This window comes from Larus michahellis, chromosome 1, assembly GCF_964199755.1.
Source record: "Larus michahellis chromosome 1, bLarMic1.1, whole genome shotgun sequence".
NCBI lineage: Eukaryota > Metazoa > Chordata > Aves > Charadriiformes > Laridae > Larus > Larus michahellis.
Window position 1 is genome coordinate 203,370,744 of NC_133896.1, and position 18,567 is coordinate 203,389,310.

Consider the following 18,567-nt stretch of genomic DNA (forward strand, 5'->3'; position numbering starts at 1 on the left):
GACATGGGGATGGCCTTCACCTGCGCTTCTAAGAGCACCTGCTTGAAGTATGACCAGCTTTCCTGGGCACCTTTGCTCTTCAAAACTGCCTCCCAAGGGACACTCTCAACCATGCTCCTGAACAGGCTAAAGTCTGCCCTTCGGAAATCCAAGGTGGCAGTTCTGCTGGCTCCCCGCCTCCCTTCACCAAGAATTGAAAACTCTATCATTTCATGGTCACTCTGCCCAAGACGACCTCCAACCTTTACATCCCCCACAAGACCTTCTCTGTTAACAAACAGTAGGTCCAGTAGGGCACTTCCCCTAGTAGGTTCCTTCACCAGCTGTGTTAGGAAGTTGTCTTCCACACACTCCAGGAACCTCCGGGACTGTTCCCTCTCTGCTGTGTAGTATTCCCAGCGGACATCCGGGAAGTTGAAATCCCCCACAAGAACAAGGGCAGATGATCACAAGACCTCTGCCAGCCGCTTATACAATACTTCATTGGTTTCTACATCCTGACTAGGGGGTCTGTAACAAACTCCCATCATGATATCTGCCTTGTTGGCCTTCCCCTTGATTTTCATCCATACACACTCAACACTGTCATTCACACTGTTGAGTTCTAGACATTCAAAACTGCCCCTAAGCTCTGTGGAAAGAGACCTAGGAGTCCTGGTGGACAACAGCATGATCATGAGCCAGCAAAGTGCCCTTGTGGCCAAGAAGGCCAAGGGCATCCTGGGGTGCACCAAGAGTGTGGCCAGCAGGTGGAAGGAGGTCTTCCTCCCCCTCTACTCTGCCTTGGTGAGGCCCCATCTGGAGTGCCCTAATCCAGTTCTAGGCTCCCCGGTTCAAGGACAGGGAACTGCTGGAGAGGGTACAGCAAAGGGCTACCAAGACGATTAGGGGACCAGAACACCTCTCTTATGAAGAAAGGCTGAGGGATTTGGGTCTCTTCAGTCTGGAAAAAAGATGACTGAGGGGGGATCTTATCAATGCTTATAAATACTTAAAGGGTGGGTGTCAGGAGGATGGGGCCAGCCCTTTTCAGTGGCGCCCGGCAACAGGACAAGAGGTAATGGGCACAAACTTGAACATAGGAAGTTCCACCTAAACATGAGGAGGAACTTCTTTACTTTGAGGGTGGCAGAGCACTGGAACAGGCTGCCCAAGGAGGTGGTGGAGTCTCCATCTCTGGAGACATTCAAAACCCACCTGGATGTGTTCCTGTGCAACCTGCTCTGGGTGACCCTGCTCTGGCAGGGGGGTTGGACTAGATGATCTCCAGAGGTCCCTACCAACCGCTGTCATTCTGTGATTCTGTATCCTTGCACATCTTACTAACAGATGAAAGCACTATGCAATATAGGCTGCCAGCAGAAAAGCGAGCCTGACACAAATGGACTGCTGAATGTTTGTGTCTGCCTTAAAAGACATTAAATTATTAATATGATGCTTCTGGAAATCAACGTTGCCTCTGAGTGGAAGCTGCAATGTTCAACTTCTAAGATGTGTAAATACTCCTTCCAGAAGACTATTAACATTAGTGAAACATTTACCTTTCTAACATTCCCTGAAGATATAAATGCAACACAATTGGAGCTAGCTCTTTCTTAAGTAGAACACTGAATAAAGTACGGTCGTCATAACACCTTGATGAAGTTTTTTTAAAATTGTGTGAACTGGATATGGATAAAATAAAGCTCAACAGCAATTAAGAACTGGCTGGTATGTATTTTGAGCAACAGCCCAGCTTAGTACAAGCCTGTGTGAATTGTGCCAACTAGAGAAATAAGGGATTGCAGCTTGAAAAAAAACAAACCACCAACACAAAAACCTAACCGTTAATGCAAAAGAACTGGCTTCTTGTAAACATTACTGACTAAAGGAGACAGTAAGCCTGAGTTTAACTGCTGGCCATTTCTGGGCCTCCAGGAAGAAACTCTTTCCTGTTTTCAGAAACCTAACGCCTGTCTTTTCCTTCACAGGAAGGAACAAGCTGCTCTGTCAGAGAGATCATCCACTATACACCGCTACACAATTATTTATGCAAACCTTCCCGATGAAGATATTTGGAAACTGCTGGGTTAAACAGCTAACTTGTAGAACCAGGAAAGAAATGAATGCCATGACTCATGAATATGCTGAACATGCTTACCTTGCATACAACTAGTCTGAACTATGAAATGGACAAAGGCAAGAGATCTCCCAAGTGAAACACCTCACCTCACAGGTCTTACAGCCCCCTCTCTAGTAACTCCAGTATAGCATTATAATTGCAGATCCATCAGAAAAACCACTCAATTTGGAATGAACTTCAGACTCCAAGGTTTTGTCCTGGAATTCTGTATGGACTACTTTCCATCCTAATGCAAGAGTAAGATTACTGATGTTTGCTTGTCTGAAAGTCAGCTTCAGCGGAGTGCTGTGCTCTCCTACTTATATTGTTTTACATTAGTTCAGAGCTGGCCTGGGTATCCCTCAACAGCATTAAACATGGAAGAATAACCATAACACAAATGGGATTCTAAATGACCTAAGGTAGGTTTAAATTATTCACCGGTCTCTTGCCTTTTTGCAGGCAACCATCTTCACAAATGGGAAATACAGTGAGAAAGCATGACAAATGAGCTCTGGAGGGCTTGAGACCTATGCCCATAGAAAAACAAAGTGAGCCAAAAACCCCCAAAGCCTCCCAGAGGAAACATCATTCCAACTACAAGACATGGTGCACTGGGTGTAGATGTCCAGAGGTCGGTAGCTGGAGAGAGTGGCTCCAGAGGTGACCAGAGAGAAGAGTCCAGGTGCTGCCCCGGTGCAGCCCGTTCCAGCTGTCTCTGCAACAGACCCCCCACAGGACATGGCTGAATCTGTCAGTGAAGCTGGTGGCAACTCTAATTTAATGAAGGGCTGAAAATGCCAGGGAGAGAGAGGAGGGAACAGAAGAGAAATAAGATGGAGAACACCAACATCAAAAGAGTAGAAGGCCTTTTGTGGATGAAGAGGCACACTCCTGAAGGGTCTGAGACCCGCGGAGGGCCCGTGCTGGAGCACAGGAAGAAAAGAATAAGAGGGAAGGAGCGGCAGGGAGAAAGTGCAGTGTCCTGACCTCAGGCCCTGCACTGCTCCCTGCAGGGACAGAGTGAAACCAGAAGGCAGGAGGGGGAGAAGGGTGCTTAGAATAAACTTGAGCCTGGGAAAGGGCAGGTGCAGATGCTATAAATATTTGTCTTTTGTGTCCCAAAGCCTGAATCAGTAATTAAATATTTATGATAATTAGTAATAAACTAAGTTAAATTAAGTCTGTTTTGCTTGCAACAGTACTTGGTAAGTGATCTCCCTGTCTTTATTTTGACCCATGAGTTTTCTTGCTCCTGTTTCTTCTGTTTTCTCTCCAGTTGAACTAAAGAAGGGGAAGTGAGCGAGCGACCAAAAAATCCACATTAATCAAGTTATGTGTTACACAGCAACTTATATTAAAGTAACACACACACTCGATCGCAAGCAGGCATCTAAGTATAGCTGCAACACAACAAAATACCCTGGTGACAGTGACAAAACAATTAGGCTGTTCAAGTTTAAATAAAGCTGCTTAACTTTACAAAAATCTTACTAAAAATTGTGACCAGCACAAGAAAACCATTAGTGGTATTTAGTTGCATTTCTGAGCTAAGAGATGAAAATCCACTTATTTGCTTCCTCCTGAAAAAAGCAAATTGAGGAATTCCCTTTTTTTTTTGGAATCAAAACTTCTGATTTAACAATCTGTTTCATCAATATCCAAAATTATTAATGAAGAATAATTATTGATTTTCAGTAATAGAGCCCATGGATTATCTTTTCAAGAAGCCAATACATTAAATGCAGCAGTGTTATCTCTGTATTTTGAGTTTCTGTTTTTTGAGTATTTGTTTTCTAATAACAGACCTTCCAAAGAGATAACTTACCTTAGGTGCATATTAAACACTCAAAAGTGGTATTTCTTTTCTTACTACCTGAGAATGGGAACTTTAATGATAACCAGTTTGGGAAGATTTGGCACTTAAGCACATTGAAGCATGATGCAAACATTTCATCTCCAACTTTTGAATCAATTACAATTTCAATACATGTTAGTTAAGATTTAGTTTGAGAATTCAGCTATGCCAAACTGCAGAGTTACACTCTGTAACTTATGTCAGTTGATGAATGTGATCTGTAGTAAATTTATCACAAGTGGGCAAATTCCAGCCACTGGAGGTGACATACTAAAGCCAGTAATTTTGTTACACAAATTCAGTATTTCCAAATACTTACATTATGCACAATGTATATAGAAGTTATGCACAGTGTATTTACCCAGGTATGTAGGATGCTAGGTCTTCTTTAACTAGCTGGCAATTAATACTAAAGCTTCTTCCGTGAACAGCAGAGAAGTCAAAGAGTTCAACAGATAAGACGTTATTATCTAAAACTTCTGTGAATGAATAACGTAAACATAATTAGTGCAAATCAATGACAGTATAAAGACCATTTATGGTTTTGGAGGCACAGCAACCAGTAATAAAAGACAGAATTTTGTAAAATTGCATTTGATTTATAAAAGAATTTATTCCGAACATCAACAATATGTGGAGGCTTAGCTTTGCATGTATCTATAAAACTAACTTAAAATACACCAATAATTACAAAGTATTTTTGTAAAAGAAACCAACCAGTACATGTAATTTCATTTATTAGATGGATTCCAAACCACCATTCCACAGTTGAAAAGTAACTATCTACATATTAACAATAAATGGTAGTGAGAAAAATCCTACTAAGGCATGTATCTGTTATATGAACTTTTTTTTTTTGGTTGCGATGTTTTAGAGCAGCAGTGATCACACTTCCACCTGTCCATAAAGTCAGGAAGAGTGAAGGATAGCTAGTACTTTTGGAAACAATCCCATCTTAATAAACCAGGATACTTATATCACTTAATGCTGGTGTGGTCTGTAAGAGAAGACATAAACAGAGCTTTTGTCAGAAGTTGTATCTGTTATGTCTACTCCAATTAGTCCATGTTTAGATATTCTCACTGCAGGCTACCTGTTGCAAGTACGAACAAAAGCATTTCAAATAAATACTATTTAAAATACAGAAGTGCATGTTTCTACATTTGAGTCAATTTAATAATATTTAAATATAAATAAATACACTCTTGATAACTTACCAACAATTGAACACAGCGTAAGTTTATCTTCGGTCATTTCTGCAAATCTTTCTTTGGCTTTCCCGTTCCACTCATTTGCCTCTTTGTAAGGCTCAAGGTAAGCCAGTCTGCACCTGATTGCCTGAAGAATAACTCAAATTATGTATTGACTACCACATATGAAGACCATCTCATTATAGCCAAATCACAGCCTTTACTTTCCACCATGAGGACAGCAAGACAGCATGACCTTGGCTTCTGGTTCCACATCACCATTATTTGATTTGATTTAAAATGACCACCTCCACCCCATGGAGAACCTCAAATTAAGATACATTCCTGCTGAAATAGAAAGAGCTTACTTCTTGCTTCCCTTTATGGTTAGGCATAGAATTAACATGACTACACCACTGTAGAAGTCTGAAGGACTAAACACAGGGACACCAGAGTACCATGGGACCTGTGTCAGAAATTCCTGCCAGATTTTTGAAAGCTATTGATTACGAGACAAAAAAAAAAAAAAGAAAAAAAAAAAGACACACACAGGAAATCAGAATAGTTCTCCCTGGTGACAAGTGATAGGACGAGAGGAAACGGGCTCAAGTTACATCAGGGGAGGTTTAGATTGGATATTAGGAAACATTTTTTCACTGAAAGGCTTATTAAACATTGGAATAGGCTGCCCAGGGAGGTGGTGGATTCACCATCCCTGGAGGTGTTTAAAAAAAGGGTAGATGGGGCACTTAGGGACATGGTTTAGAAGTGGCTCTTGTCAGGGTAGGTTAAAAGTTGGACTTGATGATCTTAAAGGTCCCTTCCAACCTCAGCAATTCTATGATTCTATGATTCTAAATACTTTGATTAAAAGAATTTTTGTTTAACAGCTTTATTGCAAACTTTGGTGGCTACACTGTGGCTCAATTTTAAATTAACTGCAAATGTTATTGTTTATTGCACTGAAAGAAAGAAGACTAAACACAGGTGGGAGGAAAGGCAGAGAAAGGAAATAAAGACAATAGAAATAAGAATGTTTTGTCAAGATATTTTTGGATACAGACAGTCAGGAATATGAAAATGTGACTGACTGACAGGTTACATAACCATTAAAAGAAAGGGCTGTGGATGACAAAGCCAACACTATGTTAAGCACAAAACCAATTCTAGTCTTGGCCAAGATATATGTCATATGAGGAGAGGCTGAGGGAGCTGGGCATCTTTGGCTTGGAGGAGAGGAGGCTGAGGGGAGACCTCATTGCCCTCTACAGCTACCTGAAAGGAGGTTGGAGAGAGGTGGGTGTTGGCCTCTTCTCCCAAGTGAATAATGACAGGACCAGAGGAAATGGTCTGAAGTTGCGTCAGGGGAGGTTTAGATTAGACATTAGGAAGAATTACTTTACTGAAAGAGTGGTCAGGCACTGGAACAGCCTGCCCAGGGAGGTAGTTGAGTCACCATCCCTAGAGGTATTTAAGAAATGTCTAGATTTGGCACTTCAGGGCATGCTCTAGTGGCAGAGATTGTAGGTTGGTTGTTTGTGGCTTGGTGTTTTTTTTTCTTTTTTTTGGGGTGTGTGTATGGTTGGACTTGATGATCTCAAAGGTCCTTCCCAACCATGAAGATTCTATGATTCTAAGATTTCCGTACCACTCAAGTCCATTAAAACCCCTACAAACTCTATTAACGGGCTGAAAGAAGTCTGACTTCTCTTGTAACAGCCTAATTCAAATTTCTTCACTAACTTACATTTGAGGCAATGCCATATGTGATCATGTGTGAAGACTTAGTAACGCTTACACACAACAGGACAGAGCTGCACAAGCAACCCTCCTTCTGATACTCTTACCTTCTGAATGCTTGATTTTGCAATTTCATGTTTCAAAGAATTTTAAATCCTTTAAAATTATTTTTTTTTAATATGGAAAAGATTTGAAACCATAGCAACACATAAGCAGACTCAAACCTACTGATCTATTACTTGCATTAAAATTAATAGCAACAGGAAGGTGTTATTTCTTATGCAAACTTCAAGCATAAACACCTTGCCAGAGTGTTTCACCATAACCTATATATGGCATAAGAATGCTGAAATTTAAAAATAACTGATGGGTTCAGGTTTTTTTAGACCATTCTATAGCGATCACATACCCATCTGTACGCGTAACTAAACTTTTCTCCTTTATCATCAAAGTGAGGAGGCCTAGTGGTACGTGGCCAAGAGCTGACAAACTCTTTACCAGATTTTTCTGAGCATTTATATTTGGTCTAGAACAAGCATCAGTTGGAACGATGCGATAATACACATCAAAAATACCAACACCTTATTCATTAGCCGCTCTGATCTGAAGCATTAAGACATTGCAACTACAAGAACATTTTGCCATTTTCAGAATGTTTCCTCTCCCTTGCTGTCAAAAAGGCTCAATTATTTTGGCTGAAACTTTCCCCAGAAATATCTGCTCAAAATATAAACAATTAAATCCTTTTCTCAGTAAAAGACACTGGCCAAACTTAGTTACAACAATCACTACTTCTGGTGCCTACAACTGGTTAAAAAACGCTTATCAACATATGAAGTTTTAAAAAGATTAGCTTCTGGTCAGCAAAGAGAACAATCAAAAGAATAGCTGAAGAAAAAGAATTATTTTCTACTTATGTGTGTTTTTTATTTAACAGAAATACTTTGCCATTTACTCAGTTTTTCTCCTTGTCAGAAGGCAAAAACTCCTACAATACCTAAAGTTAGGAAAGCATCAAACTTTAAATGCCATAAACCAAACAAAAATATGTATTTTTAAGAGACCATTATTAGATCATTATTTGAAAATGAAAGAATGTAAAAATTCAATTGGCTTACTATGGAGTAAAAGAAGGTATTTGAATAAAACACACACACACAATGTATATACACCTCCTTACTGCAAGGTAACATTAAATTTCATTTAAAACCAAATGATACAAAAAAAATAATTAAAAGAGTTTTCAATGTGCACCCAAAACATAATTAATCATAAACCCATGTGGAAAAGAACTTGCTTAACATTTTATTTACTTCAGAATGTTAATAACCCTCTCTTTTCCCTTACATCTATTGAGATTCTATTAAATTTGAGTATTCAATCCAGGCAACCACTTATTTACCTTTTCTGGGATGCTCAGAAACTCCTTTTTTATTCTGCGTATGTCACTAAGAGTTAAGTTGGCAACGTTGCCAAAATCAATATATTTTACTGTAACTTCTTGACGACTTGGCAGCCCTTCAAGAAAAACAACCCAAGCTATTAAAACAAAAAAATAGTATCTGATACAAGTTAAAGCACCAGAATTTCAGAGCAAAATCCACATTTACACCGTATAATCATAATAAACCACATTTTCCAGTGTTCTACAACACAATTCAAAAAACGATATTTTTTAAGAGCCAGCTCTTTTGGGTTCTTGAAATGACAGAGTTAGCATTTTGATCCCCTTCCATCTAACCACTTTATGAGACACTGGCACGTTAAACACATGCCAAGTAGACATGTCAGCATATTGGCATGCTACAACTGCCCATACAGGCAACATACAGGTCAGTACAAGTACACCCCCCCATCTCCTTCAGAATTACTATAGGGAATTATTATCCCGCACTAGTTACACCCAGAGGTGACTATAACAGATAAATCTGTAGTTCAGATCTGTAATAGTAGGTGAAACATTAATTAAAATAATTACAGAATAGTATTTCAGTATAATATAAAAACTGAAGCATACCGCTTTTCTTTTAAAAAAAACAAAACTGTATAAAACACTCCATTAATAGCAAAAGAATATAACACAAATTAGTTCTACTGACTTTATGAACCTACCTGTCAGTATAAGAATGCCTAGTAAAAATTATGGCTGTTTATTACTATGCATATCCAGCACAGGACTCTGATCTAGTACCACATCTGATTTTGCAACCTAGCATCAGAGTGAAAGAATCAATACTTCACCTATAATCTGTGCTCTGTACCAATTCCCATCTTCCTGTTTTGCAATACAGGCTTGGCCTTCAACTGGGCAGACAATTTCCAAGTTTTTCCTATACTCATGTTTATATACCTCCTGAATTTTCTTTGAAAAAGATAAAGAATCCAGGCTATCTCTCTAAAATAAGAAAAACAAAACACACGTGTACACCAGATGTTTCTTTTTTTAAAATGGCATTTTTGCTCTTCTAAGGAACATTTTTTTTCTAGTAGTGTACTTCCTAGTCTTCACCCCCAAACTAAACAGTGGTAAATTCACGTGAAGTGAATTTAAAGAGCCTAACAATTGTTGAATATTGCTCTGTTCAATCACCACTCTGAACAGTTTAACACTACATACCCACATCAGAATTAAACCACGTAACAAAACTGACAAAAAAAAAGTTAACTTTCTGGAATTCTAAGAATTTCTGGAACTAATCTAGGATTCATCTAGGATTGTAGGGATTAATCGTGTCTATTAATTCAAAGAATCCTAAAACTGGTAACAAGAGACAGAAGTTAATGGAAATCGTAGCTTATTTAATGTGGACTACAAGTACCTCAACATTAAAATGTTCAGTTTTACTAAACTTATTTCTAAACTTACCAACTGGAGATAGAAATCACTTGGACTATTAATGTGACAAACTATAACACAGACGACTTCTCCTTCTTGTGGAATCTTAGGTGGACTATACTGCAAGACGGTATTATTTTCTAACTGACTGGGAAGCTGTGATCTAAACCTAAGGTAAACAGAATGAAATTCTGAATAAATTTTATCAAAATTTACTGAGAAGGAACCCTTTTATATTCAAATATCAAGTTTCCCATGAAAAATGCAAAATGGTCCTATAAAAATAACTTGATTCATGTTTGTATGAATAGATTGAACTTCCTTCTTGCATTTGGTGCAGCCAGTTCTCCCTAATGCTTCTCCCATCACAAATGTAACAACATATGAAGAATGATATATGGCAGCTGGCTCCTAAAAAGATGTTCTTATTTGGGATGCAGTAGCGTACATTAAAATTGTTAAAAAAAAAAAAGTGTAAGGCTAGAATCCACTACATAGACAAAACCATTTTCTTTTAGATTTCCTTTTCCTCACTTTAAGGAAAAACCAATTACCTGAGGAACACAGATGCAGTAAAAAAAACACATCTCCTGCTGTTCTCACCACCCTAACTAGTTATGCTCAAATATAAACAAAGACCTTTCTTTGTGTGCAGCAAAATGAACTGTCATTTCCTACACATTTGCATGCCATATCCCTGTATCCAAACAGCAGAACACTCATGTTCTCTATCTCCTGCCTCTTCCACTGGTCCCTCCAAAGCAGCTCTCCTCTGTCCTAATGCCAACATCAAGCTCCCTCCCCCTTATGCCCTATCATTGTTTCTCCTATTCGTTGTGCTATATGCATCATGTCACCTGCCTGGTTCAGAGTGCTGACTAGCCTGGGACTGCCTACCAGCCACATCAGATACAAGGCCAATTCCTGTATGTTTTTCTGTTCGTGGCAGACACTAAGGGCTTCTCCTTTCACCTCTTGTTACTCTAATTTGGACAAAAATTTAAATTTTGTCATTTTCTATAATAAAGCTCATTATCCACATAAAGCCCTGACTAGTTCAAAAGAGCACTTATTAGTGAACGTGGAAAAAGGAAATCAACAGAAATCGCTGAAGGTGAGTACATCACACATCAATATATCAAACACTGCAAAACCAACTTGCTTGGTAAAACTTCACTTGATAGGTATTATGCTGTTATCATTTATGGCATAAGAGCATCAACCAAAGGGAAACACATACCTTGCCAAGTCTAAGAAAACTAATGCATCCTTGAGAGACACTGGCATGTTATTGCTTATTTTATTAAATGGAGGTTTTTTCAAATCCACAATGAGAACACCATCCTCTTCTCTAAATATGGTCATTAAAACAACTTTATTATTGACCATTCCTAAAAATTTTGTCGTTGCTTCCTCTCCCCAACCTTCATTCTGTGTTAGGAAGAAAAAGGTAGTTACTGAAGATGTCAGAGAATATTAAAACAAAAAACCCCACAATTAGTAATTAAAAAAAAAAAAAAGGCAGCAAGGAAGGGAACACAGATGCATCTGAACAGATGAAATACTGAACACAGACTGCCTGGTCCATAGCCAGGACAGCACTAAACAGTATTCTTCTATGATGGATTTATAAGTGTTTTTAATTGTATAAAACTGAGTCAGATCAAAGGGCTGCAGTTTCCAACATGTTTCTTTTGAGAATTCAAGATTTCATCCCCTCTGATTGTTCTGATAGATAAATCAGAGTTGTCATACGCCATTTCATCTCATGACTTACATTTCTGCTCTCCCAATAAGTTTGAAAGTTTACTCCTGTATTTTCGTGTCTTTATACAAATGTACAACATATTTTGTTAATTTACACATTCCTCCTCTCCACAACATCCTTCTTGAGGGTTTATCTACCTTGAAAAAGTCTGTCTGAATTTATTTCTCTTGGATCAAGTTAATGCATTTCTCATTTGATACTGCAAAAATCTGTGCTTTTTAGGTGGGAAAAAAAAATAAAAATAAATGAAAGTGCATGTAAGGAAGACATTTTACCCACACCGGTGAAAACTGTTTCAGATCTTCCCTATTTAAAGCTATTTCAGACAACATCAGACTGGCAAAAAAAAAAACGCAACCCAAAAAAACCACAAAACCAACCAGCAGTTCTACTGTCAGAAACGCACAGCTGCACTGGACACAGTTCATTCCCACATGAATATGGCAAAAATAAAGAAAGCCTAATAAATAAGTGAATAATGAAGAAAATAATGCTGCAACATATGTCCTTTTTCTAAGGGGATAAAGACTGTCAGTACTTTTATTTATCATTATACTGAAAGAGAACACATAGCACTTTTCAACATGTTGCAAAAATTTTAAGTAACAAAGACAATCCTCGAAAAGAGTCTCTTAAAAATTCTCAAACCATTTTTTCTCTGGAAAAAGTTACTACTTTCTCTGGAAAGTTACTACTTGCATAAAGTTACCAGACAGACACGAAATAAGAGTATCAGGTCTGTACTTTGTTTTTAAATTTGACAAAAGAACATGTCTAGAGTAAGAGTAGTGAGATTTAAGCTTGAAATATGTATTCATAAACCCAGAGGCTTTTAAAGACAGTCTGCCATAAGCTTGTTTCCTTTCCAATGAAAGCAATGCAACCCATCATTTTACAAAAAATAAAATATACCCTGTACTCCTCTCAAGCTTCCTTCTGCTTATACTGGAATAAGATCATTGTAAATTATGTATGTAAGTTCTTTAATATAAATCTTAGGAAGAAAAAAAAATATCTCCTGAAATAGTACCAACAGCTTTTACTTACTGCATTTCTGGGAACAACATCCTTCAACGAACACCGTACTGCTAAAGGAGGAACAGCTGCAAGTTCTGCCTCAATATGCTGATCAGGTTTCCTTACAAACAAACAAATGTCATCTGTTTCAATAGTTTCCTGAGTAGCAGTTTTGGGCCTTTCAGTGTGAATGTATCTATTGTCAATGGGAAAAAAAGCAGTACTAGCTTTAAAGAAAAGCAAAACCCCAACGCCAACCCCCCGCACCCAAATCAAATGCCTGACTTAAAATAAAGGCCATTATTGCAATAATAGACATAATGTCATTGAAACAAAACTAAAAAGTCTCAATGAAATGCCTTTTTTTTTTTTCTTTAAAACATTGAGGACTCACGTGTTCTCTTTTGCAATGCAAGTTTAAGTTAAACATTTGAAGGTATGAAGGCTTGTACACTTGTATACTTACATACACTGACACTTTTCTTGTGGGAAATACATATGTACAAAACATTAGTGTCATTTGTGTATCTGGTCATCTGCTTGCGTGAAGCTGATGGAGGACTTGTTTCTTAGTAGAGATCCTCTTGAGTAGCAACAGTCAAGGACAACAATCGAAGACAAAAAACTCTCTCTGTAAACATACCCTGAGAAAACGAGAACTACAGAGCTCCCAAAATCTATCAGGAATACTTCCAGCAGTGCAATATCACAAACTTTGTATCCTATCGGACCACAAGACTTCCTCTCATTTTCACTTCTTAGGGGAATTAGTCCAGTGATAGTTCCACGGCACCACATTCCAGTTTCCTTACTCTTAATGAAAGTTCTACCACCTATACGGAAGCAAATTAAAAAGACACCAAAGACTAAATTCAGCATTTGCAGGTATTTCACACTGGAAGCATTATCAGAGTTCTGCATAATGTTCCATTGTTGCCTATCTTCCACACAGGTAGTAAAGAGTGCTACTGATAAAATAAAGACATTAAAAACTTTGTCTTGATAGCCACCAGAAGTTTTCTCCCTCATTTACACAATGCCTGTAAAGCTAGGAGGTGTTAGGCTTCTGCTGAGAAGTAATTTCTACCTACCTTTCTATACCTCTTAGTAAAGTGGCAAAAACCCAATGAAGTTGAGGGCTATTACATACTTTTTGTAAGCTTTCTAAACACCTACCAGAAGCGAGTAACAGTGTCAATGTGTGGGCTAGAAAATAATTTTAAATGATTTGGCAATGCATTATTGTCATTGTCTTTCGGTTTTAATTCCAGAATAGTTTCTATCCAGTTAGTGAACTTTAAAAAAAAAAAAATACATCCACTCAAAGGGAACGTTGCTTGCATGCAAGAAAGCTAATTTACTGAAGTAATAGAAGAACTAGGCTACTCATTAAAATAGGTACACTGAAAAAAGAACTATCAGTTAACAATTACCACCTAATGCTGGAAAACAGTCAATTTACAGTCAGGTGTTTCAACTGCTGGTTACTCTAAGCGCTCAATTTGCTGAGGCTAAGAACCGCAGAGTCTTTTTTACTTCTACTGTTTTCATTTATATGATTTAATAATAGTTTAGTTTATCGAACAATGTGTACAATGTTCCCCAAAAGCATTAATTGTAGATCCCAGGACAGACAAGCACTGCTTGACTATGTGAAGGCAGAGGTGGGGAGGGGGGAGGAAAAAAAAAATACTACGGAAACATACTACAAGACAGTATTTTAAGCTACTGTAGACCTTTAGAAATTAATAATTTACCTAGTTGCAAAACATCTGAAGGCAAGAGATATGAACTCTTATTACAACAAAAGTTTTTCAATTTCTTCTCCAAAACCCCTGCTTCTTTCTTCTGTGAGTATCTCCGAATATAGAAGTGGCATGGATTTATAACATGGCTAACAATCACTAGTTCTGTCCAACCTGAGTAAGACAGAAAACAGATTATCAGCCACTCTCCAAGTGACTCCGACCGGTGTTATTAGACAGGTGATTAGGTTTATGAGGAGGGCCACGACGATGATCAGAGGGCTGACCTTTGCTATGAGGACAGCCTGAGAGAGTTGGGGTTGTTCAGCCTGGACAAGAGGAGGCTCCGAAGAGACCTTATAGCAGCCTTCCAGTACCTACAGGAGGCCTACAGGAGAGATGGGGAGGGACTCTTTATCAGGAAGTGTAGCAATAGGAGAGCAGACCCGGGAGTGTTTTTGCAGAGCAAAACTGCTGGTACTAAGAATGACATCTGCACTGTAAGCACCTCCCAGACTAGTTTTAACTGGAAGGAAATCAATTCGTGTGCCCCAAGTCTGCTCTTACACGTGAGCAAATACATGCTAACTAGAGACAGTCAGGAGATCTTCTTCCTAGTACGTTCCTGACCTCAACTACAATGCTAACGTACGTGTCCAACCTCTCCAAGAAATTCCAATGCCTGCTCTCGCTGCTTACAAGATGGGTCTCTGTTAGTAAACTAAACCATTTACCAGATAGGAAAACCACTAACCAGCTTTGTGTTGAAAAGGTGTTTCCTTCTTGAAGAGTTTCTTCCTCTGTTCACCAGCATGATATTCTGCAGGAAACTCTGTTTGTTTATTGTTTTAGGAAAAGTTTAATGAATTAGGTTAGTTAAGCATTTATATATATATGCAGTAAAGCAGCAAACACAGTAAAGAGAAATTACATGTGTCTGTAAGGGTACTGCAGAGGCAAAATCTCTCCTATTTGATGCAACCGAAACAGATGCATGCGCAGTCCACGTGGCCAGCCCACATGCTACCTCCAAGATTACAAAACTATCATTAAAATTTGTAGATTCAAGACACGCAAAACCCATAACACTGTGGTTTGAAGGAATTTTGTTCTGACAGGAGTTTTGTGAAATCCTCTGGGATTCTGGAATATACTATTTCAGACACTCATGCCCAAGCTCTGAAATTTATTTTCCCTTGATCACAGCTATATGCTAGCACAATTACTCTCACATACCACCCGTACCCGCTCCCTCATCCTCCCCAAGCATTACTCATCACAGGAATTTTCTAGGTACGTTGTGCACATAAGCCACTCTGAAGTTAAGCATCTTAGTTGTACTGTGGGAAGCATCTAACTATTATATATCCTATTATCTAATTGGATTTTTTTATGTTCCAACCTGTTCCTAACGCCTTCAGCCCTATCACTCAGCACCTCCTGGACACCAGCTTGGTAGGCTCCACTGGACTCACTCCAGTATGACAGTGACTTTCAGTACTGCAGGGTCCAAAACTGGACACAATACTCCACATTCAGTCTCACAAGAGCCTGAGAGGGGAAGGATCACTTCCTGGACCTGTTAGTTACACTCTTACTAATACAGTTCAGGGAAAAGCTGACAACAAGCTGAAGAACCTAATTGTTATTGCCAGTTAATGTAGAACAATACCCCAGAAGATGATTCAGGAAGACAAAGGAACTGCCAGAAAAACATACTGCAGGAGCCACTGCCAGAAACTCTGAGGAGGACTGTAATAATTAAGAGTCAAATAGAATCATCCAGGTAAACACAGGAACTCATGACCCCTCTTCGAGAGAACTTGGGAGAAAGTTTTCACTAAGTTAAGCTGAAGGAGGACAAAAAAGAAACAATGCTAACTGGAAGGAAGATAATGTGAAATACAGACATCATTAAAGAACTTATATGAGCCAAGTATAACTACAAATGGACAACATAATACAAAACACATAAATAACACCATGCTTAACAATGGAACACTTAAAGGTATTAAGAAACTTACTTCCCAGGTCATCTTCAAATATTTCCTCTATTATGACATCAGGACTGGATGGAGACTTGGGCAGAGCAGGAATACTCTGATGACGTATCACAGGAACTGTTTCTTGTACTTGAGTATTTTTCACTTCTTTGTGAACACCAAGTTTATTTGCAAGAGCCTTTATTTCCCTTTCTCTGCTAAGTGCTGGAAACATATTCTCTACAGATGACTGAGTATCACAGCTTGGCATTTCTTCTTCAGCATCAAGGATAAGAGTATGTTGTCCATTATCTTCACTACATTTGGGAAAACATTTATTTGGAGACAAATTACTGTAATCCAGTCTGTTTTCAGAAAAGCACACAAGTCAAAGCAGAGGTTTTATTAAGAATGTATCACTATGTTAAGCAAGCACCTTGTAAGAGCTGGTTGAAAAAAACTGTATTATGTTCTAGAATACCAAGACAACAAACACAATAACAAGATTTCTGAAACCTAAAAAGGATTGGCACAGAAATGGTACATATTCTCGCACACAGCTCAGTACAAACAAGAGCCACCTCTGCCTAAATGATCAGAGACCACAGATATAAATACAAATCATCTGAAAAAACACATTAATGATGTGATAGTTAAAAACGAAAGACATCAGATGCTTTTGTACTAACAGCTACTCTTCACTGTAATCTGCAGGATTTTCAAATATTACAGTATGCAATATGCTTTTTTTTTTTTAACATAACCAGTGCTAACTACAATGACCCTAACAGCAACTCCATTCCATTTTCTCAAGTTTTTTCAAATATTGCAGGGAAAAATAAAGGGGACTAATAAAATAAAAGCAATTGTAATTTTAAAAATAAAAGTTGTGTTTTTCCAGGTTTAAGTTCATCTTAAGTAATTTCTTTTGGCATTTGACGTAATCGGCATTTAGACTGTGAAGTGGAAATACTATAATTTTAGTATTTGCTGTTGACTTTGGAGGTTTATTTACACTTACATGAAGTAACTTTTATATGGTGAAATAATAAACAACTCTATTGTATCACTAAACATCAGCCAAAGCTGAAAAAAACCCACACATAAGAAAAGCAAAGCAAGAAAACCCACAAGCATAAGAAAATCTTAGTAACTTAACTGATACAGTGAAATATAGTTGGGTGAAACCCCAGTAAAACTGAAATGTCAGAACGGAAACGCTAAGTGGATGAACTGGAATGCTGACTGAAATACCAGCATCTGAAGTTTTCCTTCGTGTCATTATACTCTTAGAAACCAACACACACATGCAGTTGGTTTTTTTTTTTTATATTTAATCTCCAATAAATATTTAACGATTAGAAGAACAGGTAAGTTACTGTATTCATCCTCTTTATTAAAAAAACATACTTACTGCCCTGTTGTTCCCCATTCAATCTTGCCCAGTTTTTTAAACAAAGATGTAATCTCATCAGTGTTTAGGAAGAATCTCGAGAGAAGAGAAGCAGCATTACAAGAAGCACCACGAATACCTAAAATCACTCTGATGGTTTGAGATGTACAGTATTTTTCAGCACAATATTCATGGAGGAGCAAAATTAAGAGATTAATTGCCTACTCCAGGTTCATTCTTCCATGCTTATTAACACAGGTTTGGTTGCTCATTTATCTTCACATTCATACTTAAAAACTTTCTTGCCTTTTGCTTTCTTTCTCTCTCACGCACTGAGTCCTCCAGCATTCACTGAGTCTTCACACCTAAACTCAGTTTAGTTCAATAAATTATTCTGCACAGAGATAAAGAATTCTCCAACAGTCATGAAGAAAAAACCAGAACTGAAGTCCAAAATGCATGTTCTTTTTGTTCTGTTTGTTGTTACGCTAATAAACAGCTGTTTCCTTTACCAATGAAATCTAGCAAAATCTTTTAAGTACTTCTACAGTTAGGCTAACACAACTGTCAATATAACATCATTCAATCACATCCTTAGCTTTGTTGTCCAGTTATAATGAACAATTTGTGAAAACTGAGATGTAAGCAGTATTGAACAGCGCATCTTTTCTTCTCCCCTGGCCACTTTCAGGAATCTACTCATTGTTCTACAGTATTTTAGGTTTACAGAATGCGCCTCAACTCTTATGCACTTCCTAGTTGTGATTTTTTCACCTTTGGTGCTATTTTGGGGTGGGACCAGCATGTGAGACCTTTATACTTACCCTCCATCTCCTTTCTCCCCATTTTGTTCAAGTTCTTAAAAGGTCTTCCAATGCAAAACAAATTTGATTTGGTCATGTTTTATCTTTCTTCTAGGTTGGGAGATTTTGCCATT

The 18,567-nt window shown here is 38.1% G+C and overlaps 1 protein-coding gene across 1 annotated transcript in view; it reads right to left on the reverse strand.

The window, feature by feature from the left end:
- RNF17 (ring finger protein 17) overlaps positions 1 to 18,567 on the reverse strand; it is a 54,599-nt gene that overhangs the window by 22,211 nt on the left and 13,821 nt on the right. The window contains exons 10-21 of the mRNA XM_074569765.1: positions 17,652 to 17,726; positions 16,283 to 16,554; positions 15,010 to 15,099; positions 14,268 to 14,429; positions 13,154 to 13,343; positions 12,541 to 12,706; positions 10,966 to 11,156; positions 9,756 to 9,894; positions 9,131 to 9,284; positions 8,292 to 8,407; positions 5,177 to 5,297; positions 4,321 to 4,438 (exon numbers count right to left, since the gene is read on the reverse strand). Coding sequence (XP_074425866.1) covers positions 4,321 to 4,438; positions 5,177 to 5,297; positions 8,292 to 8,407; positions 9,131 to 9,284; positions 9,756 to 9,894; positions 10,966 to 11,156; positions 12,541 to 12,706; positions 13,154 to 13,343; positions 14,268 to 14,429; positions 15,010 to 15,099; positions 16,283 to 16,554; positions 17,652 to 17,726 — 1,794 coding nt within the window. The remainder of the gene's footprint in view (positions 1 to 4,320; positions 4,439 to 5,176; positions 5,298 to 8,291; positions 8,408 to 9,130; positions 9,285 to 9,755; positions 9,895 to 10,965; positions 11,157 to 12,540; positions 12,707 to 13,153; positions 13,344 to 14,267; positions 14,430 to 15,009; positions 15,100 to 16,282; positions 16,555 to 17,651; positions 17,727 to 18,567) is intronic.